At 32.3% G+C, this 22,522-nt stretch overlaps 1 protein-coding gene across 1 annotated transcript; it reads right to left on the minus strand.

Annotated features, from left to right (window-relative positions):
- Positions 1-1,102: 1,102 nt before the first annotated feature.
- Positions 1,103-14,861, minus strand: LOC134714718 (DDB1- and CUL4-associated factor 10-like). Its single transcript, XM_063576218.1, has 6 exons — positions 14,524-14,861; positions 11,415-11,528; positions 8,975-9,172; positions 5,640-5,943; positions 3,984-4,043; positions 1,103-2,314 (listed from the first exon to the last, which is right to left on the minus strand). Exons 1-6 carry the CDS (start codon positions 14,730-14,732, stop codon positions 1,523-1,525), a joined length of 1,677 nt encoding a protein of 558 aa, XP_063432288.1. The 5' UTR covers positions 14,733-14,861; the 3' UTR covers positions 1,103-1,522.
- Positions 14,862-22,522: the final 7,661 nt, after the last annotated feature.

Genomic DNA, 22,522 nt, shown 5'->3' on the forward strand with positions numbered 1-22,522 from the left:
TTTAATTTTAAACTTTCAAAACTTTGCCTTTTTTTACATACATATTATCATGATCATGGATAAATTTCAACATTAAGGAATGGGGATATTTTCTGACAATAAAAGTGTGTTAAATTTTAACTCTAATTCATAACACAGTTAGTGTATCAACCAATATGTGACTGAAATCATAGTGAAAAATATGACTCCATTTTTTTCAAATACAATTGTAGTCAAAGGTTGCATGCCTGCAGGTAGCATGGCAAGGATTTTTAACTTAGTTGTCTCTATATACAAAAATGTAATTCAACTCTTTTCAGCAGTCACCTGTCTAACGCCCTCAATAGATGTCTCCTTATATACATACTTATTTTTGTACATAAACATCATTTCAACTTTTTTAACATGTGTCATTTAATGTTTTTATCTACCATATTATCATGATAAAATATTCATACGTTAAGCATCAAAGTCAAAATGACAATTAGAACATATATATATCACCTAATATCAGGTCTCCTCCTTATAGTTTCCATTGAAAACAGTATAACCCACTATTCCTCCTTGAATATTAACATATTTCATATTTTGAAAGTTTTCTTCAAATTATAATGGTTGAGTCAGTCTATTTTTTTAATTGAATTACAAAAACATTATTAACTGAAAACAATTAAACAATTTGCTAATTACCAGCTGCATGTGTAGGCTATCCCGATTGATTTTTTTTCATAATCTCATGTAAAACTAGAGTTTGCAAAATCTTTCCCCCCCTCCCCGCCTTGGTGGTCCTTGAAGTAAAATCTGCTGGTCCTCACTATTAATTCTATTGAAAAATACTAAAATTGTGTCAGTCCTATGCAAAATTTCGGTGGTAAAATCCTGAGGACCACAACTTTTCGTGAACACTGGTAAAACATGGTAAAAGGTCAATTTTTTTGATTGGTCACTTTTACATTAATACTTCCCATGAGTGATTGCTAAAATCAGGTTTGACTGTGTGTATAAATTCCTCAATAAATAAATTCCTAAATATTTGTGGCGGCACGAAAGAATATTTTGAATCAGTCTTGATTTTCCTAGACATTTCTTTTTTTAGTATATGGCACCCTAATACATGTTATAATAATATGTAATATTTAATGAAAATAAAATCATTTATAACTGTATTCATAACATAAAATGATTTCAAATTTCTTGAATATGCTTGAACTGGCATCATAAAATCACATATTTATTACAAATCATGCATTCATCATACTCAAAACTTACATGAAATAAATTAGGCATTGTTTTTGTACAAATTTTTTTGTTTTGTTGTGACTGAACAAGATTTGCTGAGCTTCACCATATAAACATGTATTTTGCATCTCTCAAATCCATAAATGTCTAAAACAAAATCAAAAGTCTTTGGTGTATCATTTAAGTAGAAAAATGGTTTTGGTACATTCATCCTTCAATTATCAAAGCCAGACTATTTAACAGTTGACTTGTATTTATAGGTATTGGTATGAGATAAGAAACTTGATGACTGCATTTAACACTGTTATAAAACTGGTTGATGGAAGGCCACTTTACCACTGAGACATCCTGACACAAACATACAATGTTGTGGTGAAAACTTACAAGTCACTACCACATTACTATGGGAAAGACAGTTCTCAACCTCATACATTCTCAATGGTTGAACAGGACTAGACATAGGTGCTATATCACAAAGTTCACTACAATCGGGGTCAAAAGATAACAACCGAACACCATATCCGAAAGGTGAACAAACAAGTCTGCCATCGTTACTGAAACATAACTCTTTTATAAACCCTCGTCCTACATTAGGTTCCTCGATATAATGCAGAAGTCTGTTTCGTGTCTTGTCTCTATTGCCTAAGCTAAATCCTGAAAGTCTTTGATGAAAAGTTAGAGGGGGTTCACCATTTTCAAATTCAAAAGCACCAATCATACTTAATATTTCCAGTGATCTGTTATTGAAAAGTGATAAACCTGTGCCCTCTGTTTCATCAGAGGAAGATTCTGTCTCACTATTTGAAACATTGTCTACACTGATCCGTTGTGGATGGAATCCATTAGCAATTGTTTGTCTTTCAACAGTACCAAAAGTTGCATCATTGCTGGTCTCTGATCCTGGAGAGAGAGGAGAATCTAGTTCTGAGGTCAGTAGTAAGTATGGAACACTTGTTTGTTGTACAGATGGTGTGTGATTGATATCTGTATTACTGGTTTCCTCTACTGGTACTGCATTACTTTGACTAGAGTCAGACTCCTCCTGCATATCTTCCTCTGTATCAGGATAATCCTGAATATCATGAACACAGGTCCACTAAAATATATAAATGTTTTCCATTTTATAGCAGTAATAAATTCAGGATGAATAGAAGAAGAAAAAAATTCAAAACAATGGGAGATTTTTAGACTTGTGGCCTTTTTTGTGTCCTCAATGCTCTACTACATTATATTTTTTACTTATACTTTTGTTTCTATTCAAGCATCAGTGTTGAGCCTTTTGTAATAGAAATGCATGTTTGGTGAATAAAGTTATAAGCCTGGTATCTTTGATAGAATGTTATTCTTTTATAAAAAATTTCCTAGTTGTTTTATTTCTAAATTTAAATCGATTGAATCTTTTAAATACTCTGCCAAATTGTAACTGGCTTCATGTACTTTTAAAGCTTTAGAATAGAATGAGGAGTATGGGTACAACCTTTTTCTCAAGCTACAGGTTGTACAAAACTGTCCAATTTTTTCATGGTTACTGAGGATTCACTTATTTTTGTGAGTACCAATTTTTAAAGATTAGGGAAAACTTATGTGTTGGTGGATATTTAATTTCGTGGTTTTACCAAAGGACGCATAAACCCTATGGAATATGTTGTGCTTGTTCCCACTAAATCCATGAAAATTAGTATCCAACAAATAATAATAAACCTACAATAAACACTGATTGATCAGTGTTCCAGCTAGGCCGTTTTCAGAGGGTGCAGCGCCCGCCCTTTCCTGAGTGGCGCCCTGTGCCCTTTTTACAGTTTCCAGGGCGCCCTGAATTTTTTGAAGATCGATTGCATATTAATTTGTTTGTATTGATATGATACGCTAATTACTAGATTTTACCTGGGGAAAAGTTTATGACTTTGTTTACCACCCCAAGCTAATCAACGGTTACAACTGGTGTCATAATCTGTTGTTATAGATTATCCGTTTATCGGATGGGTCATTAATGATCATCAACATTAATTCATTCATATAGAATCGGTCAGTCAGCAATTATCTTTGAAGAAATGTGCATACAACAACTTGGGCACAATTTGCGATGTTTACCGTAGTTTCATGGAGGAAACATAATGAAAGAAAGTTGAAAACCATAATAAACTTGTTGAAGACATTGTTTTACTTGTTTTCCGTGAAATAAACAGAAAATTCAGACGTATTGTGCTATTTCTTCACAGTTATTCTTTAATGGTGGAGGAAGCAGGAGTGACCAGAGAACTACCAACTTTGGTAGAAATACACACAATCTTACAACAAGATCCTTTTGTGATACATCAAACAAACAAAAAGCCCATAAACAAGACCCCTATGTTGCCCCATGGACTGATGACCAGACAAAAAGCTCAAAATACACAAAATTCCTATTTTGTCCATTGGACAGAATCAACAAGATCACTTTGATACACTTTTATCTCAATAGTTTTGTAACGTTTGATTCAGGTAAACTAAAGGCAAACTAATTAAGTAAGAGAACAGAAACGACAGACTGAGCATTTTTTTCATTTATAATAGGGACAAGTTTTATAAAGTTTGGTCTAAGCAAACTAAAGTTAAAGAACGGAAACCAATTTGGGGACGTACACAACAGTTGGACAGGATGGACAAGGGTAACATTTAATGCCCCAATCGCCTAGCTGCATAGGCATAAAAAGATGCAGATCCTCTGTTGTAAGCTTAATTGTAAAGAATGTTCTATACTAAGACAGTATAGTTCTATATCTTACCTCTGACTTGTAATCTCTGCTTACATTACGTGACAAAACACACCATCCCTGAGGGTGTACCTATCAAATAAACATATATTACATATCAAAATATTTACATGACAATTTTGATGACTAAATTGCATTTATTGGTGTTACAATGTACTATTACATGTTTCAAGTGATGCTTAATATTTTCTGTAAAATATAGATGTCCTAATTGATTCAATATTTCAGAGCTCGTGTTTCCTTGATAGAGGATTGCTGGTCATTAGGAAGCTACTGAACCAAGGTTTTTTTAGAAGTAAAGTTGAAATCTCCCCTTTGAAATTTCAAATTATTTAGCCATTACCCTTTGATTGATCGTTACAGAATATATTTGTCACAAATGACGGTGTATGTTCCAATTGTCATAGCCACAAACGGAATCCTATCCTCTTTATCCTAGATTTTGACATTACTGAATGAGACTTATCTTGAAATTAGCAACATAAAAAGTGCAACAATTTGTGCAGGATCTGCTTGCACTAAACTTCTCTTGAATTTTAATGTGCGTATTGTTATGCGTTTATTTTTCTACATTGGCTAGAGGTATAGGGGGAGGGTTGAGATCTCACAAACATGTTTAACCCCGCCGCATTTTTGCGCCTGTCCAAAGTCAGGAGCCTCTGGCCTTTGTTAGTATTGTATTAATTTATCTTAGTTACTTGTGTACAATTTGGAAATTAGTATGGCGTCATTGTCACTGAACTAGTATATATTTGTTTAGGGGCCAGCTGAAGGGCGCCTCCGAGTGCGGGAATTTCTCGCTACATTGAAGACCTGTTGGTGACCTTCTGCTGTTGTTTTTTCTATGGTCGGGTTGTTGTCTCTTTGACATATTCCCAATTTCCATTCTCAATTTTATACTAAAAGAGCATCTGAGATTCTAGGGTTTTTAGTGGGGCTTGTATTTCAGTCTATAGTTTTCTATGATGTCTTTTGTAGACTGCTATTTTTCTCTACATCTTTTTTTACGAGTTTTTTATTTGTTTTTCTTATACTTATGATTTCTTACTGTCTCTTTGGTTCTCCTACCTGTTATTGTTTGGTTTTTTTTCTGTGAAAATTTACTATCTAAACATACTACTTAAACATTTACGTATTCACAATTTGAGTACCTTGAACAAAACCAATCACTGCCATTGTGTTTTCTTTTTCCAAACAAACTTAAAAAAACATATATTCCAGCACATCATTTAATGGTTTAGATTCACTATTTATTGTGTGCGGGTGTGAGTTCTTTCTGATAAGTTGTTCATAAACTTCAAAATTCAATAAAATCAAGTTGTCTACCATTTTACCATGTTTAATTGAACAACGGAGCTCTATTAAATTCTAAATAACACATTCACGGATGCCATACAAGTGCTAGGTTTGCATTAACCTCAAAATCAACTGAAAAAATACAAAGACAGGCTACTCACCATCATTAAGCAATATTACATATGTCCTGACATAGAAAGTTCTTTTTCTTCCTTTTTTGATTGCTTTTTTATTTTTAATGAACATGGGCTTAATTTAAAAAAAAGTTTTTTTTTATATTGACAGATTGTATTATAATCATTACATAAAAATAAAATAAACATATACTAGTTGCATTAAAGCATAAAAATTTAAGCAATTTGATATATTTACCTGTATAGAGGCTATGTCACCAGCCCCGTTTCCCATTGGCCAATCAGTAATCATCTCAAAATAATTCCTTTGTTTTCTATTCCTGAGAATAGAACTATCACGTTGAACTCTACGTGTAAAGAGTCTTTGAGGTAAAAATTCTTTCATATCTTCGGCAAGATGATTCAGATCCAGATTGTTAATCAAAATAATTTTGCCTTCCTGCGTTGAAACTATTAGTTTTGAACCATCTGGTGATAGTTTAGATCTCATTAACATTTTATGTGAAAACACTTTTTGTCCCTGAATAGCACCATCACAATAACTGAAATAAAAGTAGACTTTATATAAATATTATACTGATTATCTAGCAAAAATCAAGCTTACAAATAAAACTGATTAGAAAATTGAAACTTTCATTTAAAAAATGTGCATGCATCTAAATAGAAAATTCAAAGGTCCAACATAATTCTTTCTCTGCTTATTTTAACAGAAAATTGGACCATTACCAATGAATAAAGTTCTCCGATAAATCTATCAATGTTTTTCTGCAATTTTTTATATCAAGTTGTACCTTATCTAAACCTGCTTCAAATTGGAGCATTCTCATTGCTAAGGATTATAAACAATAATGTGTGAACCATTTAAATAAGTGTTGTGAATATGAAATGGTCATATGTACAGTAGTTGTCGTTTGTTTATGTAATATATATGTGTTTCTTGTTTCTCGTTTTTTTTATATAGATTAAACCGTTGGTTTTCCCGTTTGAATGGTTTTACTCTAGTAAATTTTGGGCCCTTTATAGCTTGTTGTTCGGTGTGAGCAAAGGCTCCATGTTGAAGGCTGTACATTGACCTATAATGGTTTACTTTTTTTAAATTTTAAATTGTTACTTGGATGGAGAGTTGTCTCATTGGCACTCACACCACATCTTCCCATATCTATATATCAATGAGTGGTTCAAATATTATATCAATTTCCATCAGGGTTAATAAACTGTTGACACAGAAATAAACTAAACCTGAAATAATTTGTTTAAAGAATAATGCAAATTTTGAATATGTTGAAACTTAAACATGTTAAATGTCAAATCTAATATATATGTAAACTAGAGGCTCTAAAGAGCCTGTGTCGCTCACCTTGGTCTATGTGCATATTAAACAAAGGACACAAATGGATTCATGACAAAATTGTATTTTGGTGATGGTGATGTGTTTGAAGTTCCTACTTTACTGAACGATTTTGCTTCTTACAATTATATCTATCATGAACTTTGCCCATTAGTAACAGAGAACTATATTTGGTAAAAATTTACATAAATTTACCAAATTAATGAAAATTGTTAAAAATTGACTATAAAGGGCAATAACTCCTTAAGGGGTCAATTGACCATTTAGGTCATGTTGACTTATTTGTAGATCTTACTTTGCTGAACATTATTGCTGTTTACAGTTTATCGCTATCTATAATAGTATTCAAGATAACCAAAAACGGCAAAATTTCTTTAAAAATTACCAATTGGAGGGCAGCAACCCAACAACCAGTTGTCCAATTCATCTGAAAAATTCAGGGCAGATAGATATTGACTTGATTAACAATTTAACTTCTTGTCAGATTTGCTCTAGATGCTTTGGTTTCATAGTTATAAGCAAAAAACTGCATTTTACCCCTATGTTCTATTTTTAGCCCTGGCGGCCATCTTGGTTGAATGGCCAGGTCATCGGACACATTTTTCAAACTAGATACCCCAAGATGATTGTGGCCTAGTAGTTTCAGTGGAGATTTTGTAAAAGATTACTTAGATTTATGAAAAATGGTTAAAGATTGACTATAAAGGGCAATAACTCCTAAAGGGGTCAACTGACCATTTTGATCATGTTAACTTATTTGTAGATCTTACTTTGCTGAACATTATTGCTCTTTACAGTTTATCTCTATCTATAATAATATTCAAGATAATAACCAAAAACAGCAAAATTTCCTCAAAATTACCAATTCAGGGGCAGCAACCCAACAACCGATTAACCGATTCATCTGAAAATTTCAGGGCAGATAGTTCTTGACCTGATAAACATTTTTATGCCATGTCAGATTTTCTCAAAATGCTTTGGTTTTTGAGTTATAAGCCAAAAACTGCATTTTACCCCTATGTTCTATTTTTAGCGGTGGCGGCCATCTTGGTTGGTTGACCAGGTCACGCCACACATTTTTTAAACTAATTACCCCAAAGATGATTGTGGCCAAGTTTGGATTAATTTGGCCAAGTAGTTTCAGAGGAGAAGATTTTTGTAAAAGATTACTTTAATTAACGAAAAATGGTTAAAAATTGACTATAAAGGGCAATAACTCCTAAACGGGTCGACTGACCATTTTGGTCATGTTGACTTATTTGTAGATCTTACTTTGCTGAACATTATTGCTGTTTACAGTTTATCTCTAACTATAATAATATTCAAGATAATAACCAAAAACAGCAAAATTTCTTCAAAATTACCAATTCAGGGGCAGCAACCCAACAACCGATTGACGGATTCATCTGAAAATTTCAGGGCAGATAGATCTTGACCTGATAAACATTTTTACCCCCATGTCAGATTTGCTCTAAATGCTTTGGTTTTTGAGTTATAAGCCAAAAACTGCATTTTACCCCTATGTTCTATTTTTAGCCGTGGCGGCCATCTTGGTTGGTTGACCGGGTCACGCCACACATTTTTTAAACTAGATACCCCAATGATGATTGTGGCCAAGTTTGATTAAATTTGTTCCAGTAGTTTCAGAGGAGAAGATTTTTGTAAAAGTTAACGACGACGGACGACGACAGACGACGGACGACGACAGACGACGGACGACGGACGCAAAGTGATGGGAAAAGCTCACTTGGCCCTTCGGGCCAGGTGAGCTAATAATAAAAATGATTCAGAGTCAAAGTTCCATAATCCAGGTAGCAGAGAAATAAATCTTCATCAAAACCAAATGAGCTGATGGAGTTAATTTCCACGGAAATGAAAGATGTTACTAAGCATTCATGTACAACTGCATACCAAATATCTTTGATTTATCATTAGTGATTACCCTAAAATTGACCTAATCACAAAATCTAGCAAATAGTTGATGAAGCCAACACCCCTGCTTTAAGAAGTATATACCTGCAACATTCAGATATTTAACCAATACAAAATTAAAAATGCTTGCTTGAAACTTGCAAATTAAAATATGACATTTTACTACATGTTGTGTTTTTTTACGACAATGGAGGATTTTAAACAATAAACTGATATAAACAATATCAAAATAATCAATATTTCTAAGTCAGTAGATGCACACAATCAACCTTAAAATGAAATATTGAGCTTACCTGTTAATGTCCCAGGTAAAAATATTTCCATCAAATCCTGACGTAACAAGTTTACCACAATCTGATGCATATTCAATGTTTTTTACCCAGTTTGTGTGACCACATAAAAGATGCAGTCTGGTTTTTAAGTAACGAATATCCCATAATGCCACATTATTATCATCGGAACATGTTGCAAGCAGCCTAGAATCTAAAAATCTACAATAAACAATTTATTCATTTGAGTATGTAATTTTTTTATTTCTTTAAATTCAATTTCAAGTGTGGCAAAGTGTCTTTAAAACATGAATAAATTACCTTAAATGTTAAAATACAAAATATAAGAAAAGCAGATTAACTTGTTTTTGTTCAATTCTTGTACATAAATTAGGCCGTTAATTTTCTTGTTTGACATTGTTATTTCAGGGCCTGTTATAGCTGACTATGCGGTATGGGCTTTGCTCATTGTTGAAGGTCGTATGGTGACCTGTAGTTGTTAATTTTTGTTTTATATTGGTCACTTGAGGAGAGTTGTCTCATTGGCAATCATACCACATCTTCTTTTTTATAAGTACATGTTTTGAAGAAATTTATCTTTACAATCACAATTAGCAATTCAATAAAAAAAATACTATGTACCAGACCTTGAAGTGTAGCGTTTTAAATTTCAACTTTTTTTTCATGTGAAAAAGGACATAACTCTAGAACCATAGAAGTGACACCACCTGAATTCAAAATAAGCTGTGTTTTGTGGTCAAAGGCATTGACTTTTGTGTATGAGATTGATAACATTTGGTTGAGGCAATCTTGAGTAAGAGAAAGAAAATTTTCCATTTGAAAATGGACAAAAATCTGGAACTGTACAAGTGGAGCCACCTGAATTCAAAATATTCTATGTTTTGTGGTTTTGTTCCGGACCATATGAGTATTTGGACCATACATATACGCGTATGGTCATGACCATATGGGTATATACTCATATGGTCCAACCATACGCATATGGTCAGGGTAATTAACACTCTGTTACAGTTTGCTTTTATTACTTCTCAACTCTTCAGATGGTATGACCGGTCATTAAAAAGAAGCAATAATACAGGTAATTTTAATAAAAAGATAAGCTAAATAAAAATAAGAAGTTTCACATAGTTAATTTTACTTACATGTAATTTGTCAAATTTATAGTAAACACATTTTATACCGATGGTCATTACCGATTTGTTATTACAAGTGAATGGCAATATGTCGACTAAAAAAAATTATCCAAAAATGTCTTAATGAACTGTTATACAAGAAGTCACATAGTTTATTTCAAATATCTTGTGAATATGGTGTACTGCAGTCATTTTACGACATTTGAAATCTAAAGCTTTTAAAAAAAAACACGTAGACATCAGAATGGCCCAATTGCAAGATCTGGGTATAACTGTACGCAGCTGCAAAAAGGCTAATTTTTCACCCACAAAAAAAAAGGTGTAAATGAAAAGGATCTTGCACAAAATTCTTGCAAATGTAAAAAAGCTATGATACCCTGTGGAAGTGAATGTCACCCAAGCCTACATGCAATAATGTAACTAGCAATTAAAACTACATGTATGGTATCAATATAAAATTTTCACATAGTTTGGGATTATAAAATTGATAAATTGTCATGAAACCATCACTGCTTTTTTAGATAAAGTTTTTGTATTATTAAAACGTTTATAATGTAATTTGAAAAAAATACCTATATGGTCCAAATACTCATATGGTCCGGCCCGACCAATCGAGTATTATACTCATATGGTCGGACCATATGAGTATATGCACACGGTCATGACCATACGCGTATGGTCCAAATACTCATATGGTCCGTGACTGTTATAAGCATTGTGTAGAAGATTTATAACATTTGGTTAAGGAAATTTTGAGTGGGAAAAGAAAATGACAATTTCTGCAATTTTCCATTTGTAAAGGGACATAACTCTTAGAGAAATGTAAAAGGGAAGCCACCTGAATTCAAAATGATCTGTGTTTTGTGGGAAAAGCATAGTGTATAAGATTTATAACATTTGGTTGAGGCAATCTTGAGAAAAAGAACGAAGAAAAAAATTACAGCAATTTTTCATGTGTAAAGGGGCATAACTCTAGAAATGTATTGTGAAAGTGAAGCCTCCCAAATTCAAACAGTGTATTAGTTCCAAATAGTGTGGAGCTACATGTATATCATGTATATTACCAAAAGGTTTCTAAAAATAATAGTCAAATCCATCTAACGTCAACTTTGCCAGAGGGAGTTGAAATCTTTGTTTCTTTACATTTTACAAATTCATAAATGGACAATTTATGAAAGTATGATATAAATCAAATTATGTCTGTACAGAAAATGACTTCTAGGCTGATTTTACCCACAGAGACTAATAGTCCACCAATAGTGGAGTAACCCACTAATAGTACTATAATAACCATCAAGTTAGATACAAACCTAACACAGTTTACACAATCATCGTGGGCCTTGTTGACTTCTTTGACTAATTTATGTGTGAAAGGATCAAACATTAAGACACTGTGACCTTCACATGCAGCAGCTAATAGAGATCTGAAATAAATACCAACATGTTCATCATTTGCATATTTATAACATGATTTAAAATATATCTATCAAAATTACATTGTAACAAAAAAGGCACATACTGACATAGGAATACATTGTAATACTAGTAATGGGCATTCAAAACAAATTGTTCAACATTTTGTACATCATGTACATGTACATAGAGCTCAGCAGTACATTTGTAAATTACCTCAGCAATGCTCAGCATCTATCCTATCACAAGAGTTGGCAAAGATATATCTCTGTTATTTTCTGAGGGGATAACAGTACCACATTTATTAGCACTGTTTTTTTTTAAGTGTGGTGTGCTTAGGGACGACATCAAAAGATTGATGTAGGATAAAAAACTTATATCAAATAGTTAGGGGGTGGGGGGGGTTAAGATTCTGCAAGTTTTATTTTTATCTAAAATCAATTTTTACATATATCCCTATTGGTAAATCAATTTTTCCCAAATTAAGATAAGAGATGGTGTGGGGGTCAGTGAATAAAATATGTGAATTAAGTTTTTTTATCCTACATTGAACTTTTGATGTCGTCCCTTACAAAATGATGCTTATATAAGTCAGCTTAAATACTTTTAAAACATAATTAAACCTTCAGAATTCATATATATTTTTATAAAGCATTATTACTTTTAAACATATACATGTATCTTCGTTTATGTTATAAGCACAAGAACGCCTCTTTGCATTTATTTTACTTATTGTGAACCTTCGAATTCATTGTTACTCTTTTCTCATGTTTCTATGCCTGTAATGTGTAAAAAAAAGAAAAATATAAATTCTTAAGCCATAAATGTATGTCTTATGTCATGTATATGCTATACAAGTACTGCACTGTTACTCTCAGTGTAATATTATTCAAAGAATCTGGGTCTATTCATGCTCAATCACATAAGCGCCCATTCACGTTCGCCCCCTTTCACTTTTCGCACCAAAATTCCTTTAGCACCCTACATGTCCGCGCCCATTTTTTATTGGTTATATGTTTATTATTTGTAATCAAGTTTTGGTAAGTCATTTCGTCATGTTCGTTAGTGTATTACTTTAAAAAAAAATCATAGTTTCTAAATAAATGAGATTCTGACAATATTTTCGCATGTATCATGGTACATAAGTATATTGCTTTAAACAATTTATGTTCATTGTTTTTAAATAAAGTGAGATCCTGCCAGCCAGAATTTGATTTTTGTATTGAATAATTCTTAATCATATTTTGGTTAGCGTATTGTATAGCCATCATATATATATCATACTTGTCCAAACACACATGAGATCAAAGGAGCCAAGCTGTTAAAAACAATTACATTTCATGTTTTTTATTTAAAATCTACAAAGTTTTACTCATACCAATCTAAATACACATGCAGTATTTACAGCAAAGCAAGTTAAAATAACGATCATGATTTTAATGTTATTGATAACGATTTTTCTTTGTCATATTATTTTTAAATTACGTCCATATGTACATAGCACACAAGTTCCGGGAAGTTTTACACTCCTACCTCGGAGTCTACTCCCGTATTCTGAAGTAGAAGAAGAAGAAACAATAACACAATAAACAAATTTAGCTGTGTTTAAACACCAATTAGCATTAATCATATACATATTAACATTTACTAAATAATTAATCATCAAATTTATTAAAAAAATCAGACATATAATTAATACATGTAATAATTCCTCGAATTTTATTCAGGAAATAGAATTATTTGGAATATATACATGAAAAATAACTTATGATAAAACTGAAATTTCGAATAAAAATTGGACTCGAACGGATGTGGCACAGGCACTTGTTTCTATCCATACGAAGGTCGACTATCCATATAAATAGAAGAAGGTGGCTAACGAAATTTTTTTTAGGTCACGACAGTCTCCGCTTGGGACGCTTTTTCTACCCTTCAAATTAATGCTAAAAATCCCTACCTTATATGAATAGATTCAGTGAATATTTTCCTTTAAAACTAAACTAATTTTATAATCCCCACAGTATTTCTCTTCACGGTAATCTCCTCTCAATTCACTAAACCATGTCCAAAAGTTCAACTACCATCTTTTCAATGTATCTACTTCCGGTTGTGGCCAGAATGACATCTTTTTAAAAACGAAATGATTCTGTAAAATTACCAGTTTATTATTTTCATTATCAATATATTTTTAAAGATGGAATTTCACCGAAATAAGTACATTTATCGTTGTTATTAAAAAAATCAGAAAGTCAGACACTTATTTGAATGAATTCCATAATACTAGAGAGTTCCGAATGTATACATGTATGGTTACTCTAAAGAATTTCATCGATCTTTTATTTTGGAGGTAAAAAACGTTTTCAGATTCATAAGAATAAGGGAAAAGAAACTGAGTCAATGAAAACAAACTAAATTTACTGCGATGTCAACCGGAAGTAGATACATTGAAAAGATGGTAGTTGAACTTTTGGACATGGTTTAGTGAATAGAGAGTAGATTACCGCGAAGAGGAACACTGTGGGGATTATGAAATTAGTTTAGTTTTAAAGGAAAATATTCACTGAATCGATTCATACAAGGTAGGGATTTTTAGCATTAAGTTGAAGGATAGAAAAAGCTTCCCAAGCGGAGACTGTCGTGACCTAAAAAAAAATTCGTTAGCCACCTTCTTCTATTTATATGGATAGTCGACCTTCGTATGGATAGAAAACAAGTGCCTGTGGGATGTGGGGGCGACCATGTGAGGTGCGAACATGTAGGGTTCAAAAGTGTATTGGGCACGAACATACTTGATACCCAATTCAACAGGAAATGCAAATAAAAACTTGAAAAACATAGTTTAAATCTGCTAACAAAATGGCTGTGTCTCAGTTTACATGATGTCATAAGACATAACTTGACCTGTTGACCATGTTGACCAGACCATAATGACAGGTCAAGCTGACAAGCAGGTGGGACTGTAGTGTAAACGTTTAAATCTATAGAGCATAAAGAAAATATTCTGACCCATTTGGCGAAAAATCAAAGTTAAAAATTCCACCATGATGACAACTATCTGTTTTTGTGGGATCCCAAGTATAAATGGATTGAAAGTTTGAAAATAGAGACGAGCATGTTCTGTTTAAATCTCCTTCTTGAACGTTGTCACCAATTTGTCTTGTTTGTAAAAGAGAATAGAGTGGTCTTCGTTTTCTATGTTGATGTCGTAACGGCATAATATCAATTCCTTCTGCAAGAGATTTTCAGTTGGCAGGTTGGAGAGTCTTGAATCCCAAAAAAGAGCAAGTTGTTAATATCGGAACATTTCTTTTATTTTCCACTGTTTTCCGAATAGAAAAAAAATGCGGACTCTAAATACAGTATTCGATTTCCTGCTCTGTCCCGTACATTTTCCGACAAACATACAATGCAGTCGGAGTAATTGAAACACACTAAACTTTGAGTAAATTGTGAGTGTGGGGAAAGATTCCATGTACACCTACTTTTCAAGATAAATCGATATATAGATTTACAAAAGACTGAAATAGAGTGACACACACCCTTTTTTCAAACATAGATGATCATTTATGATCTTATATTAGTTTAAACATACTAGGCCTATAATATTTGTTTCTTTGTTTGACGCATCTGATGAATTGAACTACAGCTTCAGAGGATAAAGTTTCATTATTTCCCATAAAAATCGAAGTATTTATATCATGCCATAAACAAAATTAAGGAACAAAAAAACAGCTGCGCTACGACCGCATGATACCATACCCAACTATATCAGTCCTATTCAGGACCGATAACTCTGTCGATAGATATTATCGGGTATACAATATTGTTACAACCAGACCAATCGTATTATACGTCTCTGTTGGAATGTATACAATAACTATATATTTTTTTTCCACAATTTAAACTTTATATCGATTCATTGCCTGGATTTAGCTTTAAATATTAAATTAAAAAATAAATAGCAATAAAATCATGTTCAATGATCGAAAGTCATTTAAATTCATATTTGAATCAGAATATTTCTTTGAAAAAAATTTAGAAACATATAAATATTTGAATGCCTTTTGAGCAAATTTTTTTTTTTTAAAGAAATGTTCATAATATTCATATTTTCCTAAAGTTTATTATGAAACATACTTCTTCTGATTTGACACGGGAAGGAGAAGATATTTATTTGTACATTTATGAAAACTTTTGTATATCACAAAATTTAAACTCTGGTAATATATGTATACACACTGACAGGATGTTGAATGTCACCTGGTTGCTTTTGGTTTGCACGTCTACCTGACAATATATTATGATGTAACATTATAACCCAAGTTAGATTTCACCTGTTCGGTCAAGGAATGAAATTTTAAAGGTATAGAATATTTATCTATTATAAATGGACATTGGTTTTTTTTTTTCTCTTTGGATGAAAACATTTATTTCTTTTTTGTTTTAAAAGGAATGTATAAATGTATTTTTAAAGAAAGATAAAATAAACAGAAAACTTAAAAAAACACCTTTAAAAAAAGAAAAGATTTTTTTTATTATAGATATTGTAAACTTTTTTCTGTTAACAGTATCTCCTGGATGAATATCGGTCAAAAATAAATGTTCCCGTGTCACACTTAAAATATATTTTTTTTTTATCAAGAAATTTTGAAATCAAGTTAATGATATCGAAATATCACTAAAGGAAAATAACAGAAACATCAGAGATTCTTCATAAAAAATAAATATAATCTAGGAAACTGTTTAAGTCTAACTATAGAAATCATTGATTTGATGCAACATTTCTATATGATACATCAGCCGCCATCTTGAAAAATCTCGGAAAATTCCCTTTTTTAAATCGATGTTTGACCGAATTTTCCCTGAAATTAAACTGTTTTAAGTAGTATTCTTCGCCAGCTATATGTTTGAATATACTTAATCGATTTGCAAAGTTTGTGTTTTATTTACAGAATTTCTTTATTTGATATAAAAGTAGACATGGGTATCGGTAATTTAGCATTCAGTCAACGGAGAAATGACGAGAAAAAATGCATATTTTACGATTCCGATTTGACCGAATTTAATCAAAAATTAAACTGTTAGGACCAACATTGTTTGATAGAAATATGTTTGAATATCAAGGATTGATTTGCAAAATTAAGAAAACGGATCAGGTTTATGAGAAAATTAAACTTTATTGAAGCATATATGCATTTTATATGGGGAAATATAATACAAAATGGCGGCTATTATACGTCACAAAAGTCACGTGATGTCTAACTTAGTTGGATATGGCTGGTCGTCTTATAAAAAACATTATGTTTACATGGGTTTTTCTAATTAACACGGTGTTGTACAGGAAGTTTAATTAACACGGTGTTGTACAGGAAGTTATGCTTAGTATAGCCTTACTCATTCTTTATTCTTGCTCTAAAGGAAGTTTGTATATAAGAAACATGCTTTCTAAGATACCAAAGTTGAATCTCAATAAAATTCAATAACTCAAAAATGAATGAAAACATCATTACGAAAAAGTTTAAAGATCTTAAGAATAATTTAACTATCAAGTATATGAAATTTTATGCTATAGTTATGAATAGTTTCTGAGATACGGCGCGACATGTGGAAAACCCCTATTTTTCATAAACTCAATAACTCAGGCTAAAATAAAATTTGAATCATCCTCAATAAGAATACAGACCATCATGAAAAAACAACCATGTTAAGTTCAATGACATAAAGATTATATGCTGTACCATGTTTACGACGGACAGACGGGCGCCGGACATTTGTATACATAAAACGTCCCGTCAAAATGTTTTTTGCTATTTTTCCTTTTGAAGTTTTACTCGGAGTTCAGTATTTTCAATTTGTACATTTAATTTGGTTAGATAAAATACGTGCTACGTGGAGGAAATCGGATCTTTGTTCTTTAATAAAGTTGTATCATTGTTGATATTAGAGACATACCATTATGTATTTATCTAACATAAAGAAATCAAATAAATTGCTCAGTTAGGAATCTTAAATCTTTGTGGACCTAAATTTTCGGTATTAGTTTTATAATATCATTGTTGGTTTTCTGCATGTGCTGTAATAAAATGACAGAAAATCGAATCTGGACTCAATTATGGATGATGAATGATACTATAGATAATTTTTCCATCAATTTGGGAATCAGAATATGTTTTTTTAAAGACAAATACTAGTACTACTAGAAGTCCAAATAACTATGAAAGTAAGAAAGAGTATATTAAATGTTTGCTTTGGCGGCACGCCTTCCTGCGACGCGTGAAAGAAAGAAAAAAATTTAAGACTCCAATGATTTACTAAGAAACCACAGCAGTCTTAAATCATTTTAGAGTTACTTTCGCAGTTATATATATGCATATTTGGGGCTTTCTATGTTGTGTTTTGTGTACTACTGTTTTTTTTTCTTTCCTTTGTTGGTGATTTTCTTTATTAGCCATTACTTTGTCATTTCATTTTCGACTTCTGGGTCTGAATTTCCATGTCACAGTGGTATCTGATTATCAAAACAATAGTGTTTCAATATCAATTGTGTGTTCATATTTATATCAGATTTTAAATTTACCAGATATATTTTGGGGTTGTAAAATTGTTGGACTCTACAAAGTTATGGATAGCATCAACTTTCATTCTGTTATAAAAAAAAACAAAATTAATAAAAACAAAATACCACATACAGTAGAGGTTTTGGAATTATTTTTAATTCTTTGTCATAATGATATATATGTTGATATGTTGTGTTGTGTTTAGTTTTTGTATAGTTTTCTTGTCTTTAATTAATATTTCGATTTAAAGAAAAGTGGGTCAGAGTATTCATGGACCAAATGATAAAACTTCAAATTGTTTTCAAAAACTTTTGATGCGTTTTCCCGGAATAAAGACACATGACGTCAATGAGACTACAACGCTATTTGGAAAATGTCCTGTCGACATTTATTATAGAATCTAGTTTGCAAACCTACGAATTAACATTCGATATAGTCTCAGGAAACAATTATATGAAATACAAAATAGTTAAGCATTGATGTATCGTAGTTCTGAAAGACATTTACACAATGGGAAATTCGCCTACAAAAGAAAGTAAACGAAAAACCAGTAACGAAAATGAAAAATGGACTGAAACGACATCGACAAATACGGATGAACGTACATGTAACGAAACGAAAAATGGCAAAGAAGATATGAAAACGCCAAACACAGAGACAAGAAAAATGAAGGCAAGTTTTAATTTAGAGAAGGCAAGTGTTTATGACAAATTTAAATCTCTGAGAAGCAGCAAAGTCCACCAGTCACCAAATCCAGACATAAAAATAAAAAACAAAACGGAAACTTCAAATGTTCTACAGCAGGACCAATTAACAAACTACAGTATCACAAAAATGAGAATGAAGTTACCACAGAGAAAACAGAAAGACGATCAATATCCCAAAAAAGAACATACATCATTGCACGAGAAACTGAAAAGAAAATTAAACGTTGTGCGACGAAAAAATACCACAAAACCACAGATAACGGAAAAATTAAAACAGGATGAATTTACAATGAACGTAGAAGGAAAGGTTAGAGCCTTTTTTGAACAAAACTGCAAATGGACAACATTACACTGGTATGAAAATTTGGATAGTGGAGAATCCCTCATTTCGGCAAATCCTGTTTTATGGAAAATACACCAGAGAGCCAAAGCGTTACAACGACATATTTGTAAGCCAAGAACGAGTTTAATTGAAAGCGAGGAACTAATGATGTCTTTTGAAAATGAAAATTCTAATGATAAATTATGTCAAACAGATATTCGACCAGAATATTGGATAAACAGAAAAACTACTGTCAGATACGGAAACAATTTCATAAATGTAGTTTCCGCTACCATGGCTGCTGATGAAATAGTAGAAGAACGATATAAAAAGAAGAAACAAGACGCAATTGTGTCAGCTCAGATTTCATCGATTCGACTAGCTGTTTTAGGCGTGTTAGGGAGAAGTGGATTTGCAGAAATAACAAAGAAAAAATTAAAACGAGAACTGCCTAATTTTGACGTTTCTAAACACAAAAGCAAGGTAATGGCATTATGCAGAGAACAAGTAGATTCGTTTACAGCAAAATTTGAAGAAGAAATGGGGATTTTGCCACATGAGGAAGAGGTCTTTAAGGATAAGCTTAGAATTTATGTAATTTCAATAGCAAAACCATTCATGCTATATGCAAAACACGCACTAGAAGATGAAAGTAATCAGAATAAGGAGAAAATTGAACCGAAGCTTCCTACTCAGATTCCAGAATTGAATGAAATCAGAACGGAAATAGTTGAAAAGCACACTGAAAAATTACATAGTATTGTAAAGGAAATAAAGGATGACGCAGAACAAAGACGTGTCGGTGACAGCAGCCTTCACACAAAAACGTCCGAGGTGAATAAGATAGAACATGGATGTGGAGACACCATTGAACATGAACGTAGACCATCCGAACATGAAAATATTAAGTACTTTTTGAAAAAGAAGGAGGAGAAAACATTTGAGTGTGACATTAATCCAGTTGGACCGTTCGCCCGAGGAACGCATTACCGAACTGATGGAGAAATCGCGATTGAAAAATGCAAGAAAGGTTCAAGAAAAGGACTCACCGAAAAACCAAAGAAGTTAAAGACACGAGGGATTCCGAACAAGCATTTACACCACAATTCGAACAATATTGATTCGATACCGGAGTGTTCAAGAAAAGAAGAATCAAGAGACAGCCACATATCTGACGTAGTCTGCGAGTCTGTTAATTTTAACTGTAACAGTGACAAAGGCATAATAGAGGATTTTGAATTTGCACTGTTTGCTCATATAGACAGCGTGATGAACTCCGAAGAAGTAAAGGAAACTGCGGACATGCGACACTTGAACGAAAAACCAGCCCAGGTGATAACGGGAAAGAAGAATGACTGCGACCTCTTGAAAGAAAAGTATGCTCCTAGAGTAAATAAAAAACGTCAGAAAGGTGACAAGAGGAACCGTCAAAGAAATAATTTGAAACAAGCTACTCTTCAATTTGGACTAAATGCAAATAATTCAGCTGATAACCAAGATGATACATGGTGTTCATTCGACGAACATGACGAGGAAACGTACTTCTCCTGCCAACCTACGATATTGTACGCAGACTCTCCGTTAACCGACGAGCATTCAGTTGACTACTTATTTCCTAGTGTGTTGACATTTTCCCCACGTCCATTGCCTGATCATACACAATTTATGTAAATATCTAACAAATAAAATGTTGATTTATTTACCAAAGGTGGTTTGTCGTAACTTTCGAAATCGCTGCATGGTACAGGATCTTGATTTCTTATATATAATAATATGAAGAAAATACAGCCGAATATGATTCACCTATTAGTAGTTATGTTCAATAAATAATTTTTATACTAACTACAACTTCAACTCAATCATGTTCCGTTGTTTTAAAAACAAAAAGGCAAAGGATAACATGGAAACATATAAAAATCATTAGACAGAGAGAACTGACAACACCATGTCAAAAATGAAACAAGCGGAAACGACTTACAACTCCACTGCATATATAATAGAAAACTAAAGTCTAAGCAACAGACCCCCCTAAAAAAAATCAAAAAACACAACACAACACAACAAAAACAGGAGGATTTCAAAGGTTTTGTCATTTACATCAATGGTTATACTTTATATAAAATATTGTCATACTTTCTGTTGATAGGACATACGATATTAGACTGAATATCATTGAAGACTCTGCAGTTCTGAGGAAGTTTCGAATGTCTTTGGACTTAAAAATTCTTTATTATGATCATACAATTTGGTTTTCTTTCACAATCAAACGTGGGTTTGTGACTTCGTGCTTTAATATACACATGAATAAAAGTTTGCGATTAATCGCTTAGACAGCAACTTTAAACATCATAAATGAAAACAAACAGACGTTTTCAAGTGATTATATTTAGTGTAAGAAAAAGTTTGAAAAGAGGCTTTCTTCCGTACTCTAAATAATATTGTTACCAGTATAGAAATAGATGTGGTATGCGTTCCAATGAAACAAATATCCAAAACACATTAAAAAGAAGCGGATCTAGAAAGTGACATAGGTAACGATTGGGCCTTCAACAATGAAAATTACCCATATCATGCAGTACGATATACAAATCCCTGGTATGACAAATCGTGATTCTAGTTCCATTCTAAAAACGAAAGAGTCAACATAGGACAATTAATAGAAAGGAGTCAATTGAAAATTTCATCACTTTTCTTGTTGATCTTTACTTGCCTATATTTTTTCATGTGACTATAAACTAAATATTTTATGTAAGTTTTGGTATTTCCTGCATATAAGCAGGCTACATTTCCTTGATATTATTAATGAACTCCTCGTGTGGATTTTACGTTAACTTTATGAAAAGTGTTTTGATTTAATAAGTTGAAAAATTATTTAAAAAAGTTAAATGTTTTTTTAATCATTTTATTTTCTAAACTCAAGTCATGGAATTCCTTGTGAAAAAAATCATCCGATTTTCACCTGAAAAAAAGTTCATGTGATTTTCACGTGCTGCTCACGTAAACTCATTTCACCAGGGTTTCACGTATACGAAATAGAAACAATGGAGTATAACAATAGAACTGCAGTGTAAGCTCGTTTGAGGTTGAATAAATTCACGTGAAGTACATACTTGTGAAATTTCCCTGTGTATACTGTATTAAAAAATCACTACAGAATTTTACGGAAATGTTAATGATTGAGCTCTTACATTAAGATATGCTCAACTCATGTACACTTATTGGTCCTTGTTATACACTTATCAGTCTATGGAAGGTGCGATACGATAAAAACTTTTCTTATATCAATGAGCGATATTGTCTTATATCAACGAGTTGCATTGTGGGAAATTTCAGACGAATTTTAGCATTTGTACGAAGAAAGGCAGATTTCTCGGTATAAACTAATGACTCTTTTCTTAAAACAGGGTATCTTTTAACAC

Source organism: Mytilus trossulus, chromosome 4 (genome assembly GCF_036588685.1).
Source record: "Mytilus trossulus isolate FHL-02 chromosome 4, PNRI_Mtr1.1.1.hap1, whole genome shotgun sequence".
In the NCBI taxonomy this organism is placed as follows: Eukaryota; Metazoa; Mollusca; class Bivalvia; order Mytilida; family Mytilidae; genus Mytilus; species Mytilus trossulus.

Excerpts from the sequence above, each read along its gene's own strand:
- LOC134714718 (XM_063576218.1), bottom strand. The coding sequence starts at position 14,732 with ATGCCGTTACGACATCAACATAGAAAACGAAGACCACTCTATTCTCTT. Across the intron at positions 11,529-14,523 it reads TTTGATTTTTCGCCAAATGG|ATCTCTATTAGCTGCTGCAT; the intron begins GTCAGAATATTT and ends TATTTATTTCAG. Across the intron at positions 5,944-8,974 it reads TTTACCTGGGACATTAACAG|TTATTGTGATGGTGCTATTC; the intron begins GTAAGCTCAATA and ends CTTTTATTTCAG.